Source organism: Ambystoma mexicanum, chromosome 10 (genome assembly GCF_040938575.1).
Source record: "Ambystoma mexicanum isolate Mex_15411 chromosome 10, UKY_AmexF1_1, whole genome shotgun sequence".
NCBI lineage: Eukaryota > Metazoa > Chordata > Amphibia > Caudata > Ambystomatidae > Ambystoma > Ambystoma mexicanum.
Window position 1 is genome coordinate 12,538,863 of NC_090932.1, and position 16,558 is coordinate 12,555,420.

A 16,558-nucleotide genomic window follows, 5' to 3' on the forward strand; every position below is an offset into this window, starting at 1 on the left:
AACGACCACTGTGCCTGGTCAGACCACCACTTTATCATCTTTGATATACCAGCCAATGAACCACACACCAAACCTAACATTGCACCTTCCATCCCTACAAGAAACAAAAAGGACATTACCAAGGACAAACTTCTCCCTCTCATCCTGCCAATACTTAATAATTGTGCCTTCTCACATGATGACCCAACAGTCTTGGTGGACACCTTCAACCAAACCTTGCTCAAAGCTATCAACACCATAGCACCTCTCAAAATTAGGAAAACTAAACAGCGTGCCCATCTTAATTCCTGGTTCACTTCACATCTTAGAACACTACGCAAAGAAAAACAGAATGCTGAAGCACTCTGGAAAAGCCATCCTTGCGATGTTAATAAAGACAACCTCATCATAGCAACACTTAACTACAGGGAAGCAATTGTGCAAGCTAAAAAAGAGATGTGCAACCAATGTATCTCACAAGCTGAATCTAATACAAAGGAGCTATTTAAAATTCCTAAAGAATTAGAATCCCCCTCCTCCATTCCCGATATTTGTAATAAGGACAGCACATGGTGCGAGAATATTCAAAAAGCTCTCCTCAACAAAATATCCAGCTTGCAGTGTAAAATCAATGCTAAACAAAACTGCCTCCAAACCTCATCCCAAACTAAACTCATGACTAATAAACCTAAAACCTCCACCCCTTTTAGCTTTGCTCCTATTCCCATCACTGAGTTAGAAAGTATCATTAGTAAACTGAAACCGTCCAACTGTCAGGGTGACTCCTGTCCCGCCCCCATCATCAAGGAATCTGCACATGAACTTGCCCCTTTCATCACCGCCTTTATCAATGCCTCATTCCATTCGGGCATTGTTCCTGATAACCTCAAGGATGCACGGGTCATCCCACTGCTAAAAAAACCTACGCTGGACCCTAGTATCCCCACCAATTACAGGCCGATCACCACGGTCCCATTCTTATTGAAAATCTTGGACAGGGCTGCGTATTTACAGATTCAGAAGTATCTAGAAAATAACAATCTTCTTGGCACAAGACAATCTGGTTTCCGGCCTAAGCATGGGGCGGAAACAGCCCTACTAGATCTTAAAACTCAAATTGAGGACCTAAAAGACAATGGTAAAATGGCTTTATTGTTACTCCTCGATTTATCAACAGCATTTGATCTGGTCAACCATCAAATCCGTTGCTGCCACTTGAAATCAGCAGCCCACTTCTCTGAAAAAGCCACGAAATGGATCAGCTCCGTCCTTAATAACAGACAGATGCGGGTTTTCTCGCCTACCGCCTCAGCAGAGCCTACACCGGTGCTCTGCGGGGTGCCTTAAGGCTCATGCGTTTCACCAATGCTCTATAACGTTTTTACTAAACCTCTATTTGATGTACTTGACTATCTGGGTGTCACCTACACCAACTATGCTGATGACGCCCAGATACTCATTCCAATCACAGGTGACTACTTAGTGGACACTAAAGCCCTGAACGACATCTTTCAAGTCATCCAAGCTTGGATGTTCCAGCATGAGCACTGTCTCAACGATAACAAGACAGAGCTCCTCATCCTGGGCTCTCAACACCGATTGAATAGACTCGACCCCTCCTTCAAAACCTTCAACATTGATGGTAATTCTATTAAAGTTTCCACTGACACCAAAACACTAGGAATCTACCTAGAGTCCACTTTATCACTTAACAGACAAACAAACGCAGTCGTCTCGGCATCCGCTTACAAATGTAATCTCATCACAGCATGCCGTCCCTTCCTAACCACACAGAACTGCACTATCTTGGCCAAGACATTGGTTATGTCCAAACTGGACTACTGTAATGCCTTATATCTAGGGACCTACCAAAGTAACCTTAACAAACTACAGGTTATCCAAAATAACGCCATTAGAGCTGCCCTCAAATCGCCAGATCTTCACACATCTCCGAAATAAGGAGAAGTCTACATTGTCCCTCAGTAACACAAAGAATTTCTCTGAAATCTCTTACCCTCGCACATAAATGTCTGAACAATAAGGCCCCCATCTATCTTGCCTCCCGTGTCTCTCACTACTCGCCTCCCGGCTACTCAGATCGGCTCAAGCACACTGCCTGACCATCCCTAGATACAAACTGCAGAATGCTGGGGGTACTAGCTTCCCAGTCCTCGCTTCCAAGTTATGGAATTCAATTCCATTAACCATCAGATCCAAACATTCTCCAACTCTCTTCAAACGAAAAACCAAACTGTGGTTGTCCACTACACAAACCTAATGCCACTTAGGACTGTTTCGGTCACCACCTGCCTAGCACCTGTATTTATGATCATGCTAACTGTAAACATTGCTGCACATCATACTGTATACTATGTATAATGGTACTGCATATATTGCGCTCACCTTACACTGTTATTTTACTCTCTTGTATTTCCTGTACATTGTGTCTTTGTTTATCTGAACTGTAACTATTACTGTGATGTAATTACTATGCCAAGATATGGGCCCGGATGCCCTTGGGCCTGGTGCGCTATACAGATACAACACTGCCACTGTATACATACCCTACAGCAGAACAACCGTCCACACCTCTGCACTCACACCCCACACCACCACACCCTACCCTACACCACTCTCCACACCACCCTCGCCTTACTCAACATTCTCACCCCTCCACACACTCAATCCGCACTACCTCCACACCAACTCCACCTCCATGCCAACTCAGTTCACACCCACACTCCACCCCACACCTACCCACCACTCCATACAACTGCATCCTCACTCCAAACCACCACAACACCACACCACCACTCCACACCTGCACACCACCCATCTAAACCTCCCAGCTCTAATCCACTCCACTCTGAGACCAACTCCCCTCTCCCGCACTCGATCTCATCCTCTTCCCCAACTCTGTCCATAACCTCCACTCTAACCTCATCTCTGGCCCCACCAATCAACCCCCATCTACCCTTCCTGTCCCCTCTCCAACCTCACCCCCTCTTCAGTGCCCCTCTCTAACCATGAAGTACATCTCTCCTCTATACTATACCCCTCTCTATGCCAACACTATCCTACGTCACCCCACGGTAACACCACCCATCCCCACCGTGCCCCACTCTACCCACACCTTCTTTGGCTCACCCACGACCACCCTCCTTAGCATATCTAGCATAACTCACACCTGCTTAGCCCCAACAACCCACCCACCATAGCTCACCTCTGCCTAGCCTCACTAATCCACACACTACAAAATACGACTCAGCCTGTAAAGGAATGCAGAGGACAGACCGTTTCAAAGAAGGAAAAGGGGATACACCGTGGATACTGACAGGAGGGTAGTTGGTAATGTAATTAATAGCAATAGTTCAAGGAGAGCTGGTTTCAGCAAAAACAGACCAATAGGTCATAAAATGTCACTAGGGGCCTTCAGAGAAGGGCCAGAGGGACAGAACCACAATGCACCTTGTGCTTGCAGATGTTCTTCGTCCTCAACAATGTAGAGTCGGTTTCAGGGCACTTTGCAGCTTCTGCGACAGAGTTGAAGACAGGAGACAGCTGTGGGTAACAGGCGGCAGCAGTCCAGCGAGCGTGGCTGGCCTACACAGTGGCTCTGGGTCAGAAAACGCTGTCTCGGTGTTGGTCGGCAGTTCTGAAGTACTGTTAGAGGCATCTCAGGTGGCTTTAGCGACTGCAGCGTAACATCAGTCAGCGGTGCAGTCGGTTGCAGCTCGAGGGGCTCGAGTGGCTTGAAAATGTCCTTTAAGGCGGACGTCGGTAGATGCTTGTCGATGCACTCCTCCCAGCTTCTTCAATGGGCTTGGGTCATCCTTTAAGGCGGATGGCCCGCAGCTGTGGAATCTGTTGCAGGCAGCTACCTTGTTCTTTGTTTCGGGTTCAGAGACCTTCTGGCACTTCCCACCTAGGAAGCTTGCTGCAGAGCATGCCGTGTGCCGGCTGGGTACTGGATCTGGAACGGCTGGGGGGTCCTCTGTATTCAGTATCTCCCTCTGTTCCCTTGGAGATGTTTAGGGGCGGGATCTTGCTTCCCTCTTGCAACTCCTGGCCTTCCTTCACTGGCAGAAGATGTAAGGTAGACTGCACCTTCAGCTCGGGTCCAAATTAGTTCTTGTTACTCCTTGCAAAGTTTTCAGACGATCTCCCAAAAGAAGGGCTTGACCCTCTTTTAAAGCCAAATGGGCCACAGTAATTGGTGTAGGGTAAGCCTACCTTAATAAACCAATCCTGGGTTCCCACCAACAATCTCCTGTATGCATGAGGTCATAACTAGAGTGCTTTGCAACAGAAAGGGTAAAAGGGTGAAAACGTGTAATACTAAGTCCCACCCATCTTCCTGTATGTTGTGGATCAAAGGTTCTCTCAAGTTAATTGAGCTCTCTCTCTGGTTCCTGATTAAAGTGGCAGGTATTCCTTAAAGCTGTGGCATGACCAGACTTTCTGGCTTCTGCAAACCACATTCTCATACCTTCGGAATGGGGTCCTCCTGCGGAGATGACTATCGAGAGGTGGGAGCTGGCATAAGGTTGACACAGTGCATATGAAAGGTTGTTGGGGTTTCCTGTCTCCTGTGTTAACCTCTGCAGCCAGGCCCCATATGGGCCTGTTTGAAGTACACTCTATTAGTATGCCAATTATGTTAATAGGTGCCACCATTCTGCGAGGTTCAACAAAATGATAGGGCGGATCCATGGAGTCTTAGATAAACAGGCTGGCCATGGCAGGAGGAAGGTTTGTCCTTCCCCCTTCTGAGATGCATTGTATACTCCACCTGTCAGATCTCTACTAAATATGACAGGGAGTACGGCGCCTGTGGGCTTTGTCCAGCCAGAGTACACAGCTCTATGTGTACGTCATGCGGTGAGCATAGGAAAATGTGTGTGGATTAGCCCCACATTTTCAAAGCTGATCTACCATCATTCAATTTCATTTAAAAACGATTTAAATCCCAGGCGAGTGCGCACACACCGTGCGGATGGTCGAACTCCTCACATTTGTGTTTGTTGAATTTACAGGGGCCGCAGAGTAGCAGCTGTTCACTGTAAGCTACGCACTGAGTGACAGTCAGCTGCCCATTAAGTAGCAACCTCAGCAGCACACTCAAATGCACACTCACTGACACACTCAATGACAATTCCAGAGCACACACAAGTGCAGTCACAGGAGCACATGCAGCGGCACACGTACTTACATACCCAGTGACACAGTCAACGGTACATTCAAAGGAGCAACCTCACTGGACTACTCAAATGCCCACTCAGGAACACACTTAGCTTCACATTCAGTGACACACTCATTGACAATGTTAGCACACTCAAAGTCACTCACAAGTACAGTCAGCGAGGTGCACTCAGGTGCACACTCAGTGAAACACTCTGCGACACACTGCACTACACATTCAGAGGAGCAACCTCAGTGGCGAACTTAAAGGCACACTTAGGGGCACACGTATCTGCCTACTCAGCGACACACTCGGCGTGTATGTTCAGCACACTCCGTGTTACACTTGTACAGTGCCCGTCATACACTCAGCCATATACCGAATTAATAGACAGCAGCATGAAAACACGAGCGTACACAACTCAGCCACGCACACGCTCACTGCAGCGCGATGAACGTTACACTCAGGGGGTGCCCACGGCGGCGGACTCGCTGACACGCTCAGTGACACACTCCGATCACACTCCGAGTCGTCCATCTCTCCCTGCATGGCAGTGCCCTGCCACATTGCCTGGCGACGCGCACTCTCGCTTTCTGAGCCCAGCTGAGGTTGGCAGCTCCAGCACACGCACGGAGTTTGGACTCACCGCTCCAAGGGTCTGAGGTCAGGAGTCCGTCTTGCCCCTCGGCACCCTGCATCGGAAGGGACTGTGAAAGCCCCCCCAACCCCCCATGCTCGCCCCCCGCGCCTCCAGAGGGATGCAGAGTGGGGACACGGGAACCTGCAGTGTGTGCCTCCCCCCCGGCTCCCTGCAGCCTCCACACTGCACATGCCGGGAGCTCGCTGTGTTACACAATCACCGCAGCTGAGCCGAGGCTCCCGTACCGCCCTCCCCGGTACAACCACCCGAGCCCCGGGAGCTGCAGGGCCACGATGCGGGGTATGTGGCCCGTGCCCGGTGACTGCGTGCAAGCGTAGCCCGCGGGCGGTCCAGTACCCGGAGCCCTGGAATTAGCGAAGCAGACCAACACGGAGTTATGAGCTCCAGGCTTTCTATTGGCTGAAAGGGCTCTTATATTTCTTACCTTTGGCAGTTCCGTGGGGCTTTTAGCGTCTCCTGAAGACGAACACCCTGGAAATGGGGTTAAGGTCGGAAAGAAGTGGGGTGTGGGTGGACAGATAGCCTGTGGGTCATATCTAGGTTTTAGCCGTCCATTGAACTCTTATGCACATGGTAGACTCTATGGTCATTCCTACTCACAACCTGCCACTACCTGCTCAACGCCACCCGCATAACCCTGAGCAGCGCTGGGTGTTTTTAAGGGGATGTCAGTGTTATTTCCAAGCGGTCTTCTGAAAGGTAAGGGCTTAATTGCAGCTGTGTGAACCAGTTCTGCTGTAATTAAAATGTCTTCACCGACTATCTCTTCAGCTCATTTATTAACACGAAATATGTGTGCCCTTGCATTTGTTCCTTGCACTGTATTCATGTTAAAAACAATCATTGCCAAAGTGTACATATTTGATTCTTGCATAGGCAGGCACTGCCCTAATATGCCCAGGTACCTGCACCATTTGCCACCTGTTGCAGACATGTTCAGCAGGCCTGGAAATGCTTATCTCATGCTTACACAAAAGCCCAAACGGTTGGCTTTGCTAATGCTTATTCAGGCTGCAGAGCCATTTTTGATAGGAGTGAACAGAAAGCTCACTAAATGCTGAGCTCAAAATAAGAAGAATCATCTAATGTCATGAGAATGTCATGAGAATCCGCCTGAAGCCCAAAGCCAAGTGCAACTCCTGGTATGACTCAGACCTCGTCACCCTTAAGCGCAAGTGCAGGGTGGCAGAGAGGAAATGGCGTGCTTCAGGTTCATCCTCTGACAAACTGGCCTGCCACCTGCTGCAAAGGCAATACCGTCTCTCTGTTCTCACCAAGAAGAGAGCTGATATCCAAGCCCGCGTCGCTGTGGCATCTAACAACTCGGCTGAACTCTTTAAAATCTGCAAGGAACTGGCCAATCCTGCTGCAGTCTCTATCTCTCTTTTCCCTTCACAGGCCCTCTGCACGGCACTGGCTTCTCACTTCATTTAAAAAACTCAGGACATCCTGTCCTCACTCTCCCTCTCTCACCCTCCTCCTGCTATTCCCTGCTCTTCCTCTGGCCCTTCTGCAGCCACCCCTCCTCCCTCCTTCTCTGCCTTTCCCCTTTTCTCTCCAGACGCGGTTTCTAGACAAGTCCGATCTACGAAAGTCTTGTCGAAACAGGTTCACCCCTGTTCCTCCAAAACTATCAAGGACCACATTTATTCCCTGGCTCCAGCCCTGGCTGACTTCTGCAATCACTCCTTCACCTCTGGAGTCTTCCCATCCCCCCTCAAGCACTCCCTTGTGCACCCTCTTCTTAAGAAACCCTTTGCCGACCCCTCCTGCCTGGCTAACTATCGCCCAATCTCCATCACTCCCTTCCTGGGCAAGCTCCTGGGGAAACTGGCCATCTCCCAGCTTAATCTCCACACTGAATCTGTTGGCTGCCTCGATGAGCATCAGTCTGGATTCAGAGCTGCCAGAAGCATGGAAACTGCTCTCCTGAACATCCGTGAAGACCTGCTCTCCAACCTCGACTCTAACACCCCTTGCGTTCTTATCTTGCTTGATCTCTCTTCTGCCTTTGACACTGTCAACCATGCCATCCTGCTCAACCGTCTCTGTGATAACCTGGGTATCACTGGCCAGGCTCTGGTGTGGCTGACCTCTTTCCTCTCTGATCGACCCTTCCAGGTCCAACTTGGCTCCTTCCTCTCTGACATCTTTTTCTCTACATGTGGGGACCCCCAGGGATCTAACCTCTCCCCCTGGTTGTTCAACCAGTATCTGGCACTTCTTGCCCACCGCATCGCCGCTCTCTGCCCCAACTTTCAGTGCTATGCAGATGATACCCAGCTAATTTTCAGGCTACCCTCGGCCTCCTCCTCCTCTCCTTCCCTCATCTCTGACTGTCTGTCTGCCATCCAGGAATGGTGTGCCACCAATGGGCTCTGCCTTAATGACAGTAAGACAGAGATTTTACTCATTGGCACTCCCACTCCCTCCTTCCCTGTAGCTCTCTGGCTGGCCTCTCTTGGCCCTCCTCCCACTCCCACCTGCAAGGCTAAAAACCTAGGAGTCATCTTCGACTCTGCACTCTCCTTCTCCCCTCACATCTCTGACGTCTCTAAGAAGTCACACTACCAGCTGCACCTCCTCAGAGGTATTCTTCCTTTCCTCTCCTTCCCCCAGAAGCTCACTCTCTCCAGAGCCCTGGTCCTCTCCAAGCTGGACTACTGTAACAGCCTCTATCTAAATCTGCCTGCCTCTACTCTCCGCCCTCTGCAACTTATCCAGAACAGGACTGCGAGACTTGTCCTTGGCCTCAAGCCCAGGGATTGTATCTCTCCAGGACTGAAATCTCTGCACTGGCGCCCAGTGGCTGCGAGGATTAAGTTAAAAACCCTCTGCATTGTACACAAGGCCTTCTGGGATTAACTCTCTCTACCTAAATATCTCCCTTCTCGAGCTCTTCGCTCATCTGCCTCCAACTCCCTTAGGGTCAGTCGCTTCTGCAAGCAACGAGTTGTTGGTAGATCTCTCTCTTCTGCAGGGGCCTCCCTCTGGAACAGCCTTCCTGCCTCCCTGAAACTTGAGGAGAACCATCTCCGGTTCCGGAAACACCTCAAAACCTTCCTCTTTGCTTCTGCTTTCTCTCCCCCTCTCCCTTGCTGAATTCCTGACCGAAGTTGCACTGGCTACCTGGCCACCCTTCTGATCTCTTGGCCAGGCCCTGTCAACTGCCCACCTGCACTGCCTCCCTGGCAACCTCTGCACTTGGGGACTGTTTTCTGTATCCCTTCAGTCCCCCTACCAGCACTTATGTCTGCACTTCCTTGCACTTGCCACTAGCTGGCTGTTTATGTGTCATATTTATTCCACTTCCCATGTACTGCACTTCCCCTCTCCCTTCCCCCTGCGCACTTTTCCATTCCCCCCTTCCCATGCACTTGCACGATCTGAATGACACCTGGCCTAGTAGGATCGCTGTTTGTCCTCCCATTGTTCCCCCCTTGCCTCGTTGCGCCTTGAAACACTTGTGTATGGGCGCGTTATAAATGCCATATCATATCATATCATATCATAACGCTAGGAACCCTCAGGTATCGGAGTGCGCTGGTGTGTGCTGCTCATTTATCCACCTCGGAAGAATGAAAGGCTGAGTTTGCTCTGCACAGATGTCAAAGCGAGCGCTCCCTTGCACAGTGGTGTGACCGACCTAAGTTCAAGTGCTTTGTAAAAGTTGTCCATTTGACCGGAAGCCAGAAGAGCACTAGGCAGGCAGGTGGCATCCCTGGTGTCAGACACCCTCCGAGCAGCCCTGGCCAGCGCTGAAGGCCACTCCTCTATTTGGAGTCTTCTTCATGGTCTGCTATTCCCTATATTTCAGCAATTTCAACTATTTGGCTTCTCGATCACTATTTGCGGGCAGAGTTCCATCTGCTTAACTCCCACTCCAGCTGGTCTGTGACCTCCTTCTCGCTTCTGTCTGGACGTCCCTGCGCCAGCTGCGACTTGCCCAAAGTTAGCCACCAACCTAGTGCCTCATACCGGCTTCTTCCCGCTTCTAAGCACTTTAATGCTATATGTGATTATTACCCCATGTAGTGGTAGTCAATGAATCGACCTCTGAATAAGCAAAGTTCACACCTTAATACGGAACTCACAGGTCTATTGCCAACTGAGCCGAGCTGACCAATTACATGTTTTATTACAAAACAATGTTATTATCTTTTCAGAAGACATCTTTAAAAAAAGTGTCAACCACAGTTGGTGCAACATATAATATAACAAATTGTAAATAACAACTAAAACACATATACAGCACCTTGTAAATAACAACTAAAACACATATACAGCACCAAATCAATAAAAAGTGTGCGTCTAAAAGAACGCCTTAGTGCATGTAACTTACTTCGCACACAGCTGGACACACTCCAGCAACGAAATCCATCGTTGCTTATCACCTTGTCAACATGTTTCGGTTCCCGGATGTTAATAAACCTTCCTCAGGAGAACCACATTTAAATAATCATCCAATGTGAAAATCATTCTTGCATTATAGATCAAGGCTTTCGAGACACATGCACCCCCACACCCACAGCACGTCCATAAAACAAGGAATCATTTCTTTTCTCAGCAAATCTTGGGCCGCTAGATGCTTCTTAGCAGATCTGCAGGTCAGGCAGTAGCACCACAGGCATTCATTGATACCAATAACTCAGAACCACTTTATTGTATTGTGGTTGCAAAATCTGTTCTAATCTTAAACTAGTGGCAGACTCTCTTGCTCCCATAAAAGACAAAAAGAAACCGATTGAAAGGAAACTCACTAATCCTTGGTTTTCGCCGGACTCCAATCCCTCAAAGCCTTCTCTCTCAAGCTATTCTATTTCTGGAAAGCCAATCAATCTTCCACAGCACTCTCCAACTATAAGGAAGCTGCTAAAAACTACAAAAGAGCGGTTACTGATGCCAAGAAATCCTATCTGGATTCCAGAATTTCCCGGGCTATATCGAACTCTAAGGAACTATTTAAAATATTGAAAGAACAAGAGTCTGTTCCAGAACCGGCACTATCCGCCATTATTCAAAATGACGAGTGGTGTCTGGATATTCAGACCGCTATGGCAAATAAATTGGATGGTATCCGGGAATCTATAGCAACCAAAAAAGCAGCCTCTGACACACCAGGTATCGACCTAGTTAGTAACACCTTCATTAGGGACCCCAACATCCCCATCTTTGATTTCACACCTATATCAGAGGAGGAGTTGGCTTCCATTATTAATAAACTCAAGGCAACTAATTGTACAGGGGATCCCTGTGCTTCGACAATTATCAAAACCTGTCCCCCCTCTCTTGTTCACGCCATATGTAAATTTGTAAATGCCTCGTTGCAGAACTGTACGGTCCCAGACGATTTGAAACAAGCATGGGTTACTCCCTTATTGAAAAAACCCAACTTGGATCAAAACGTCCCCACAAATTAAAGGCCCATAACTAACACTCCCTTCTTGCTCAAGATACTGGATCAAGTAGCATATATTCAAATAGCTCAACATCTAAACGTCCACCCTATTCTTAATCCTTTTCAGTCAGGATTCAGGCAAGGGTTTTGTACGGAGACCTCGCTTCTTGACCTTAAGTCACAGTTACTACAAAGAATGAACTCTCAAAAGATCTCTCTTCTGATCTCTCTAGATCAATCGGCAGCGTTCAATCTCGTCGATCATGCCATGTTAGCAGACAGGCTTATGTCAGTAGCTAACTGTTCGCAGGCCGCTACCAACTGGCTACTTTCATTCCTATCCAATAGGTCTAGCAGGGTATGTGCCAACAATGCCAAAGCACCAGCAATTCAGACATTGTTTGGAGTGCCACAAGGCGCCAGTTTGTCGCCGTGCATCTATAACATCTTCATGTCTCCTTTCTTTGCCCATCTTGCCCATGAGGGCATCCTCTTTCCCAACTATGCTGATGACACTCAATGTGTCATCCCTCTTACAGGCCAGCATTCGGAGGATGAAAAAGAACTTAATCACATCTTTGCTATGATAGAGCAATAGATGATGTTGAATAATCTTGCACTCAATCGCAGCAAGACAGAACTCATGGTTGTAGGATCTGATAGCATCATAGCCAAACTAGAGCCAACTTACAAACGTTTCCAGCTTGGAGACGCTCTAATTTCCACACTCCCTAAGGTTAAAATCCTGGGCGTGGTTTTGGATCAATCACTCAAGATGAATTCTTATGTGGCCAGTACCGCTTCTTCCGCCAAATATTATATTAAATTGCTGTCCCACCTGCATCCATAGATCTCCCAATCCAACGCTGAGACCATTGCCCGAGCCATTATCGGCTCCAAACTAGACTACTGTTGTAGCCTATTAGCAGGCTCCAATAAAAAAATCATCAAACGCCTTCAGCTGGTTCAGAATGGAGCTGTTAGAGTGGTATCTGGTCTTGCATATAGGGTACATGTCTCAGAGGCACGTCGAGCACTACACTGGCTGCCTGTGGACTCAAGAATCTCCTTTAGACTCATGGTCATCACATATAAATGCCTTCAGGGCAAGATGCCCACCTACCTGCAAAGGTACATTGGAATAAAATCTTCGACCAGAAACCTTCGGTCCAACAACCGCAACCTGCTCCAGCAGCCCAGAGTCAAAGGCAAAAAGGCACAATGTGGTGCTTTTGCCTCTGTTGCACCGGCACTTTGGAACACTCTGCCAGACCAACTGAGAAACTCATCATCCCTGAATACATTTAAGAAGGGCCTTAAAACCTTCCTCTTCAACTAGTTGCCCCTGGTTTGCGGTTCTTCTTTCCATTAGATCTTTCGGCCTCTCATCTCTCTTTTTTTCTGTGTTTTTGTCTGCTCCCTCACACCTATGGGTTTATGGTGCGCCATACAAATGTAATAAAGTAAAGTAACAAGTACATTGAATAACATACATACAGTACCTTTCCTTGTTGTCTACAAAGCTTGTTTTTAATATAAGTCTCCTTGTGTGCACCCAATCAGCAGGAAGCATTCTTTTAACATCCAGACATCACCCAATCAGCGCCTCACTCACAGCACGTGACCACACGCGTCCCTACCCCCAGTGCCAGCATCACCAAGGCTGGTGTTGGCACACACCTCATGCAGCCCACACTGCTATACACACGGCTCTGCTGCCAGTCCCGGCCAGGCTGCCTCTTGCCCTGCTCAGGGATCAATCCTCTCACCCTACATGTATCCAGAGCAAGAGGAGGAAGGCATGAGTCAGCCTCTCCGGGGTTCAGACCTGTGCCTACACATTGCCAGCGCCTCACCTGCTGAACCCCCTCACAACACCACTCGCAGCTTTCCTTAGATAAACTGGAGTTTCTGGAGGTCCATTTTAGTGCCCCCAAATGGGCCTTTAGGACGAGGAAATTGGAAGATGTTTGGCGGCCAAAGAAGACGAGGCTGGAGGTTCACTGGGAACTCACTGCTAGAAATCTGATGTCTTCACCTGAGTGCTGGTGGGGTGGAGGAGTCCATCTGAAGTGGAGGAGGTATAACAAACTGAGTGCTGGTGGGGTGGAGGAGTCCATCTGAAGTGGAGAAGTTATTATGGGTGTTGAGTGGAGAAGTTCATCTGAGTGCTGGTGGGGTGGAAGAGTTAATCTGAGTGCTGATGGAGTGAAGGTATCAATCTGAGTGCTGGTGAAGTGTAACAGTTAATCTGAGTGTTGGTGGAGTGTAGAAATTAATTTGAGTGCGGATGGGGTGCTTGTGTTAATCTGAGTGCTAATTAACAAGGGGGGTCCTGGGAGTCCCTCTGCCAGACATTAGTCGTGGTTATGAGAGACTTACCCAGAGTATTTAGCTCACTATCTTTCACAGAGAAGAGATATGTGAAAGATAGTGAGCTAAAGACTCTGGGCAAGTCTCTCGTAACCAGGACTAATGTCTGGCAGATGGACTTCCAGGACCCCCCCTTGTTAATTTGCTTAATCTGAGTGCTGACAGAGTTGAGGAATTCATCTGAGTGCTAATGGAGAGCAGATTTTGCCAACCATGGAACACAGGTTTCGTAAAGATTGAAGAGTTGGCAGTAGAGAGTAGTGGCAGTAAATTGATACCTGTGCTATTGTAGTGGTATGGGGAGACACGATGGAATAAGAAATGGGAGAGGGGCAGAGTTATTTTGGGAGGGTAATTGCCTGGGCAGCACGTGACTAGTCAGTGCCATGGCACACATTTCCTGTTAGGACCATTTTGAAAGCAGTCATGTGTAAGCAGAGGCATGCGGTTTGGGCATTGGTGAGTTAGAATGGGGTGTAGATTTGGGGGCTTAGAGGGCTGTCGCTTCTCTTATGACATTTTCTTTCCCATTGTCTAACAATCTATGTCTACTCATGATGTCATCAACTTCCTTACATAGTCTCTATAAACGTTTCACCCTTTCCCATTCTTCATTCCTCCTATCTCTTTCTTCCTCTCTCTGTTGTGTCTTTCCCCTTTCCCGGTCATCCTTTCATTTCGTTCTCTTTCTTCCTCCACCCTCTTATCTTTCTCTGCCTCCTGTACATCACTATCTCTTCGTGTCTTCTCTTTGCATTCATGGATGTTCTTTCCACCAAGTTTCAATAAAATGTGCCCTCCTATCCATCTAACACAATCGCTGTCTCATCTTCCTCATCATGCGTGCTTTTTGCTCTAAGACACCACTCATCAGCTTCTGTTAACAGAGCATGATACAGGAACTGGATAGTGGAGGAAGTGCTAAAAGGATGAGGATAGAAGACCAGATGATGCAGGGGGGGCACATGAACCAGGGGCATGGACAGTAGAGCATGATACCGGAACAGAATAGTGGCGAAAGTGCTGAGACGGTGTGGATATAAGACCAGAGAATGCAGGGGGGGTAGAAACATGAACCAGGGACACGGACAGTAGAGCATGATACCGGAACAGAATAGTGGAGAAAGTGCTGAGAGGGTGTGGATATAAGACCAGAGGATGCAGGGGGGGTAGAAACATGAACCAGTGACACGAACAGTAGAGCATGATACCGGAACAGAATAGTGGAGAAAGTGCTGAGAGGGTGTGAATATAAGACCAGGTGATGCAGACGAGGTAGAAACATGAACCAGGGACACGGACAGTAGAGCATGATACAGGAACGGATAGTGGAGGAAGTGCTATGAGGATAGAAGACCAAATGGTGCAGGGGGTGCACATGAACCTGGGACATGGACAGTGCTGTTGTCTCAGTGGCTAATGCCTTTCATCTTTAGAATATTGGACCAGGGAGGGCCAAGAGCTGTAAGTGACATGTCCATCTGTCCATCACCAGGGGGAGGGGCAGTAGCTCTTGGTCCCCCCATGACACGGTGTCAGTTTGGTGTGCTGCCTAAGGTGTGAGTTGGTTCTGTGATGTCCATGGCATTGAGTAGGTCACACACGGACGGTCTTCTTTTTTTGTTCGCTTGACTTCTGGGCAGGTTGAGGTCTCTGCGTGAGATATAAGCAATGTTGTTGATGAACGCTGTGGTGATCAGGTTTATTTCATTAAAGAAAACCGTGTTGGTTTGTGGTGGTAGGTAAATTATTTGGAAGGTGACTGTCTACACGTGGGAGTGTGGGGTGCGAAAGCGGAGGAGAAATGTGTGTTTGACTCATGTAGGGTCCGTGTCCAAGATGTTGCATTTACCATAAGAAGGGCTCCCTGGACAACAGGACATCCACACTTTCAAGATTCCGTTGTGTTGTGGTGAGCTGAGATGCGACGTTACTGTCACTGATGAAAACAGTGCATGTCTCGTCCCAAAATTCACTCCAATTAATTGTATTGAAGCGAACCAATACTACAATTCGCATAATGCAATTCATAAAAGAAAGCCTAGACTGGGCCATGCCGCTGTTGTTATCCAAACCCTGAGCCCTCAGACTGCCCTGGTTTTATTCACAGCATCGTGGGGGAGGGGGCAGATGAGCAGTGGTTTGTCCCACTTGAGTCACTGCAGCCAGGGGCTAGTTCAAGGGGAAGGGGGAGGGGCAGAAGAGCCGTATGGGGACATGCAGGCGACTCTTGAAAGCTGATGGTGAGGGCGGTATCATTGGAGCACTAATGGTCAGACTGCAGCGCAGGCAAGATTTAAAGTTCAAACTGGGAAAACATACTGGTTTAGTCTTACGGCCCTCTACTGCCTACACCAGTTCTTTTAGGCTCTGAATCCCCTGCCCAAATAAACCTGTCGGGCTTGATCTGCCTGCAGAAATGCAAGTGCGTATTCGTGCAACAGCTGCACTTTACATGCATCGCCTTCCCTGCAACTGATCCCTTATTTTAGACCTTTTTAAATGGCTAAAATAACAAAAGTTTCAAAGGAGATGAAAGAGGAACATCAGTGATGAGGCTGGAACCCAGGGAAGGGCTGCTCCTTACGCGGCAGCGTGGTGTCCGCCCTCCTATTCTCACGTGGGTTGGGCACAGGCCACTCATATGCACAGGCATGAGGAGCCCTGTTGAGGGCATGGAGGCATCTAGACAGCGCCTCACACAGGTGGATCTCCCAAGAAGCAGCCGGGCTACTTCCCAGTGCTACTTCCCAGGGCTTTAAGATTGAGGGCCTAGGAGATTATCAATGAAATCACAGAAATGGGGGGAGAACATTAGGATGTCTTTCCCAGTAGGGGCTAAAGGCGGCAACTAGACCCCCCTCCCACAGGGAGCTTGTATGTAGCAGGTGTTAGAACAGGTACTTGAATTGTGCTGGGTGATCGTGCATTAAACTGCTTACTTTTAGAAAGGGGGCATTTATTT

General features: G+C 48.4%; 1 protein-coding gene across 1 annotated transcript in view; it reads left to right on the forward strand.

The window, feature by feature from the left end:
• Positions 1-1,344: 1,344 nt before the first annotated feature.
• LOC138492787 (probable cation-transporting ATPase 13A4) overlaps positions 1,345-16,558 on the forward strand; it is a 302,290-nt gene continuing 287,076 nt past the window's right edge. Inside the window, exons 1-2 of the mRNA XM_069620146.1 lie at positions 1,345-1,621; positions 10,671-11,050. Coding sequence (XP_069476247.1) covers positions 1,345-1,621; positions 10,671-11,050 — 657 coding nt within the window. The remainder of the gene's footprint in view (positions 1,622-10,670; positions 11,051-16,558) is intronic.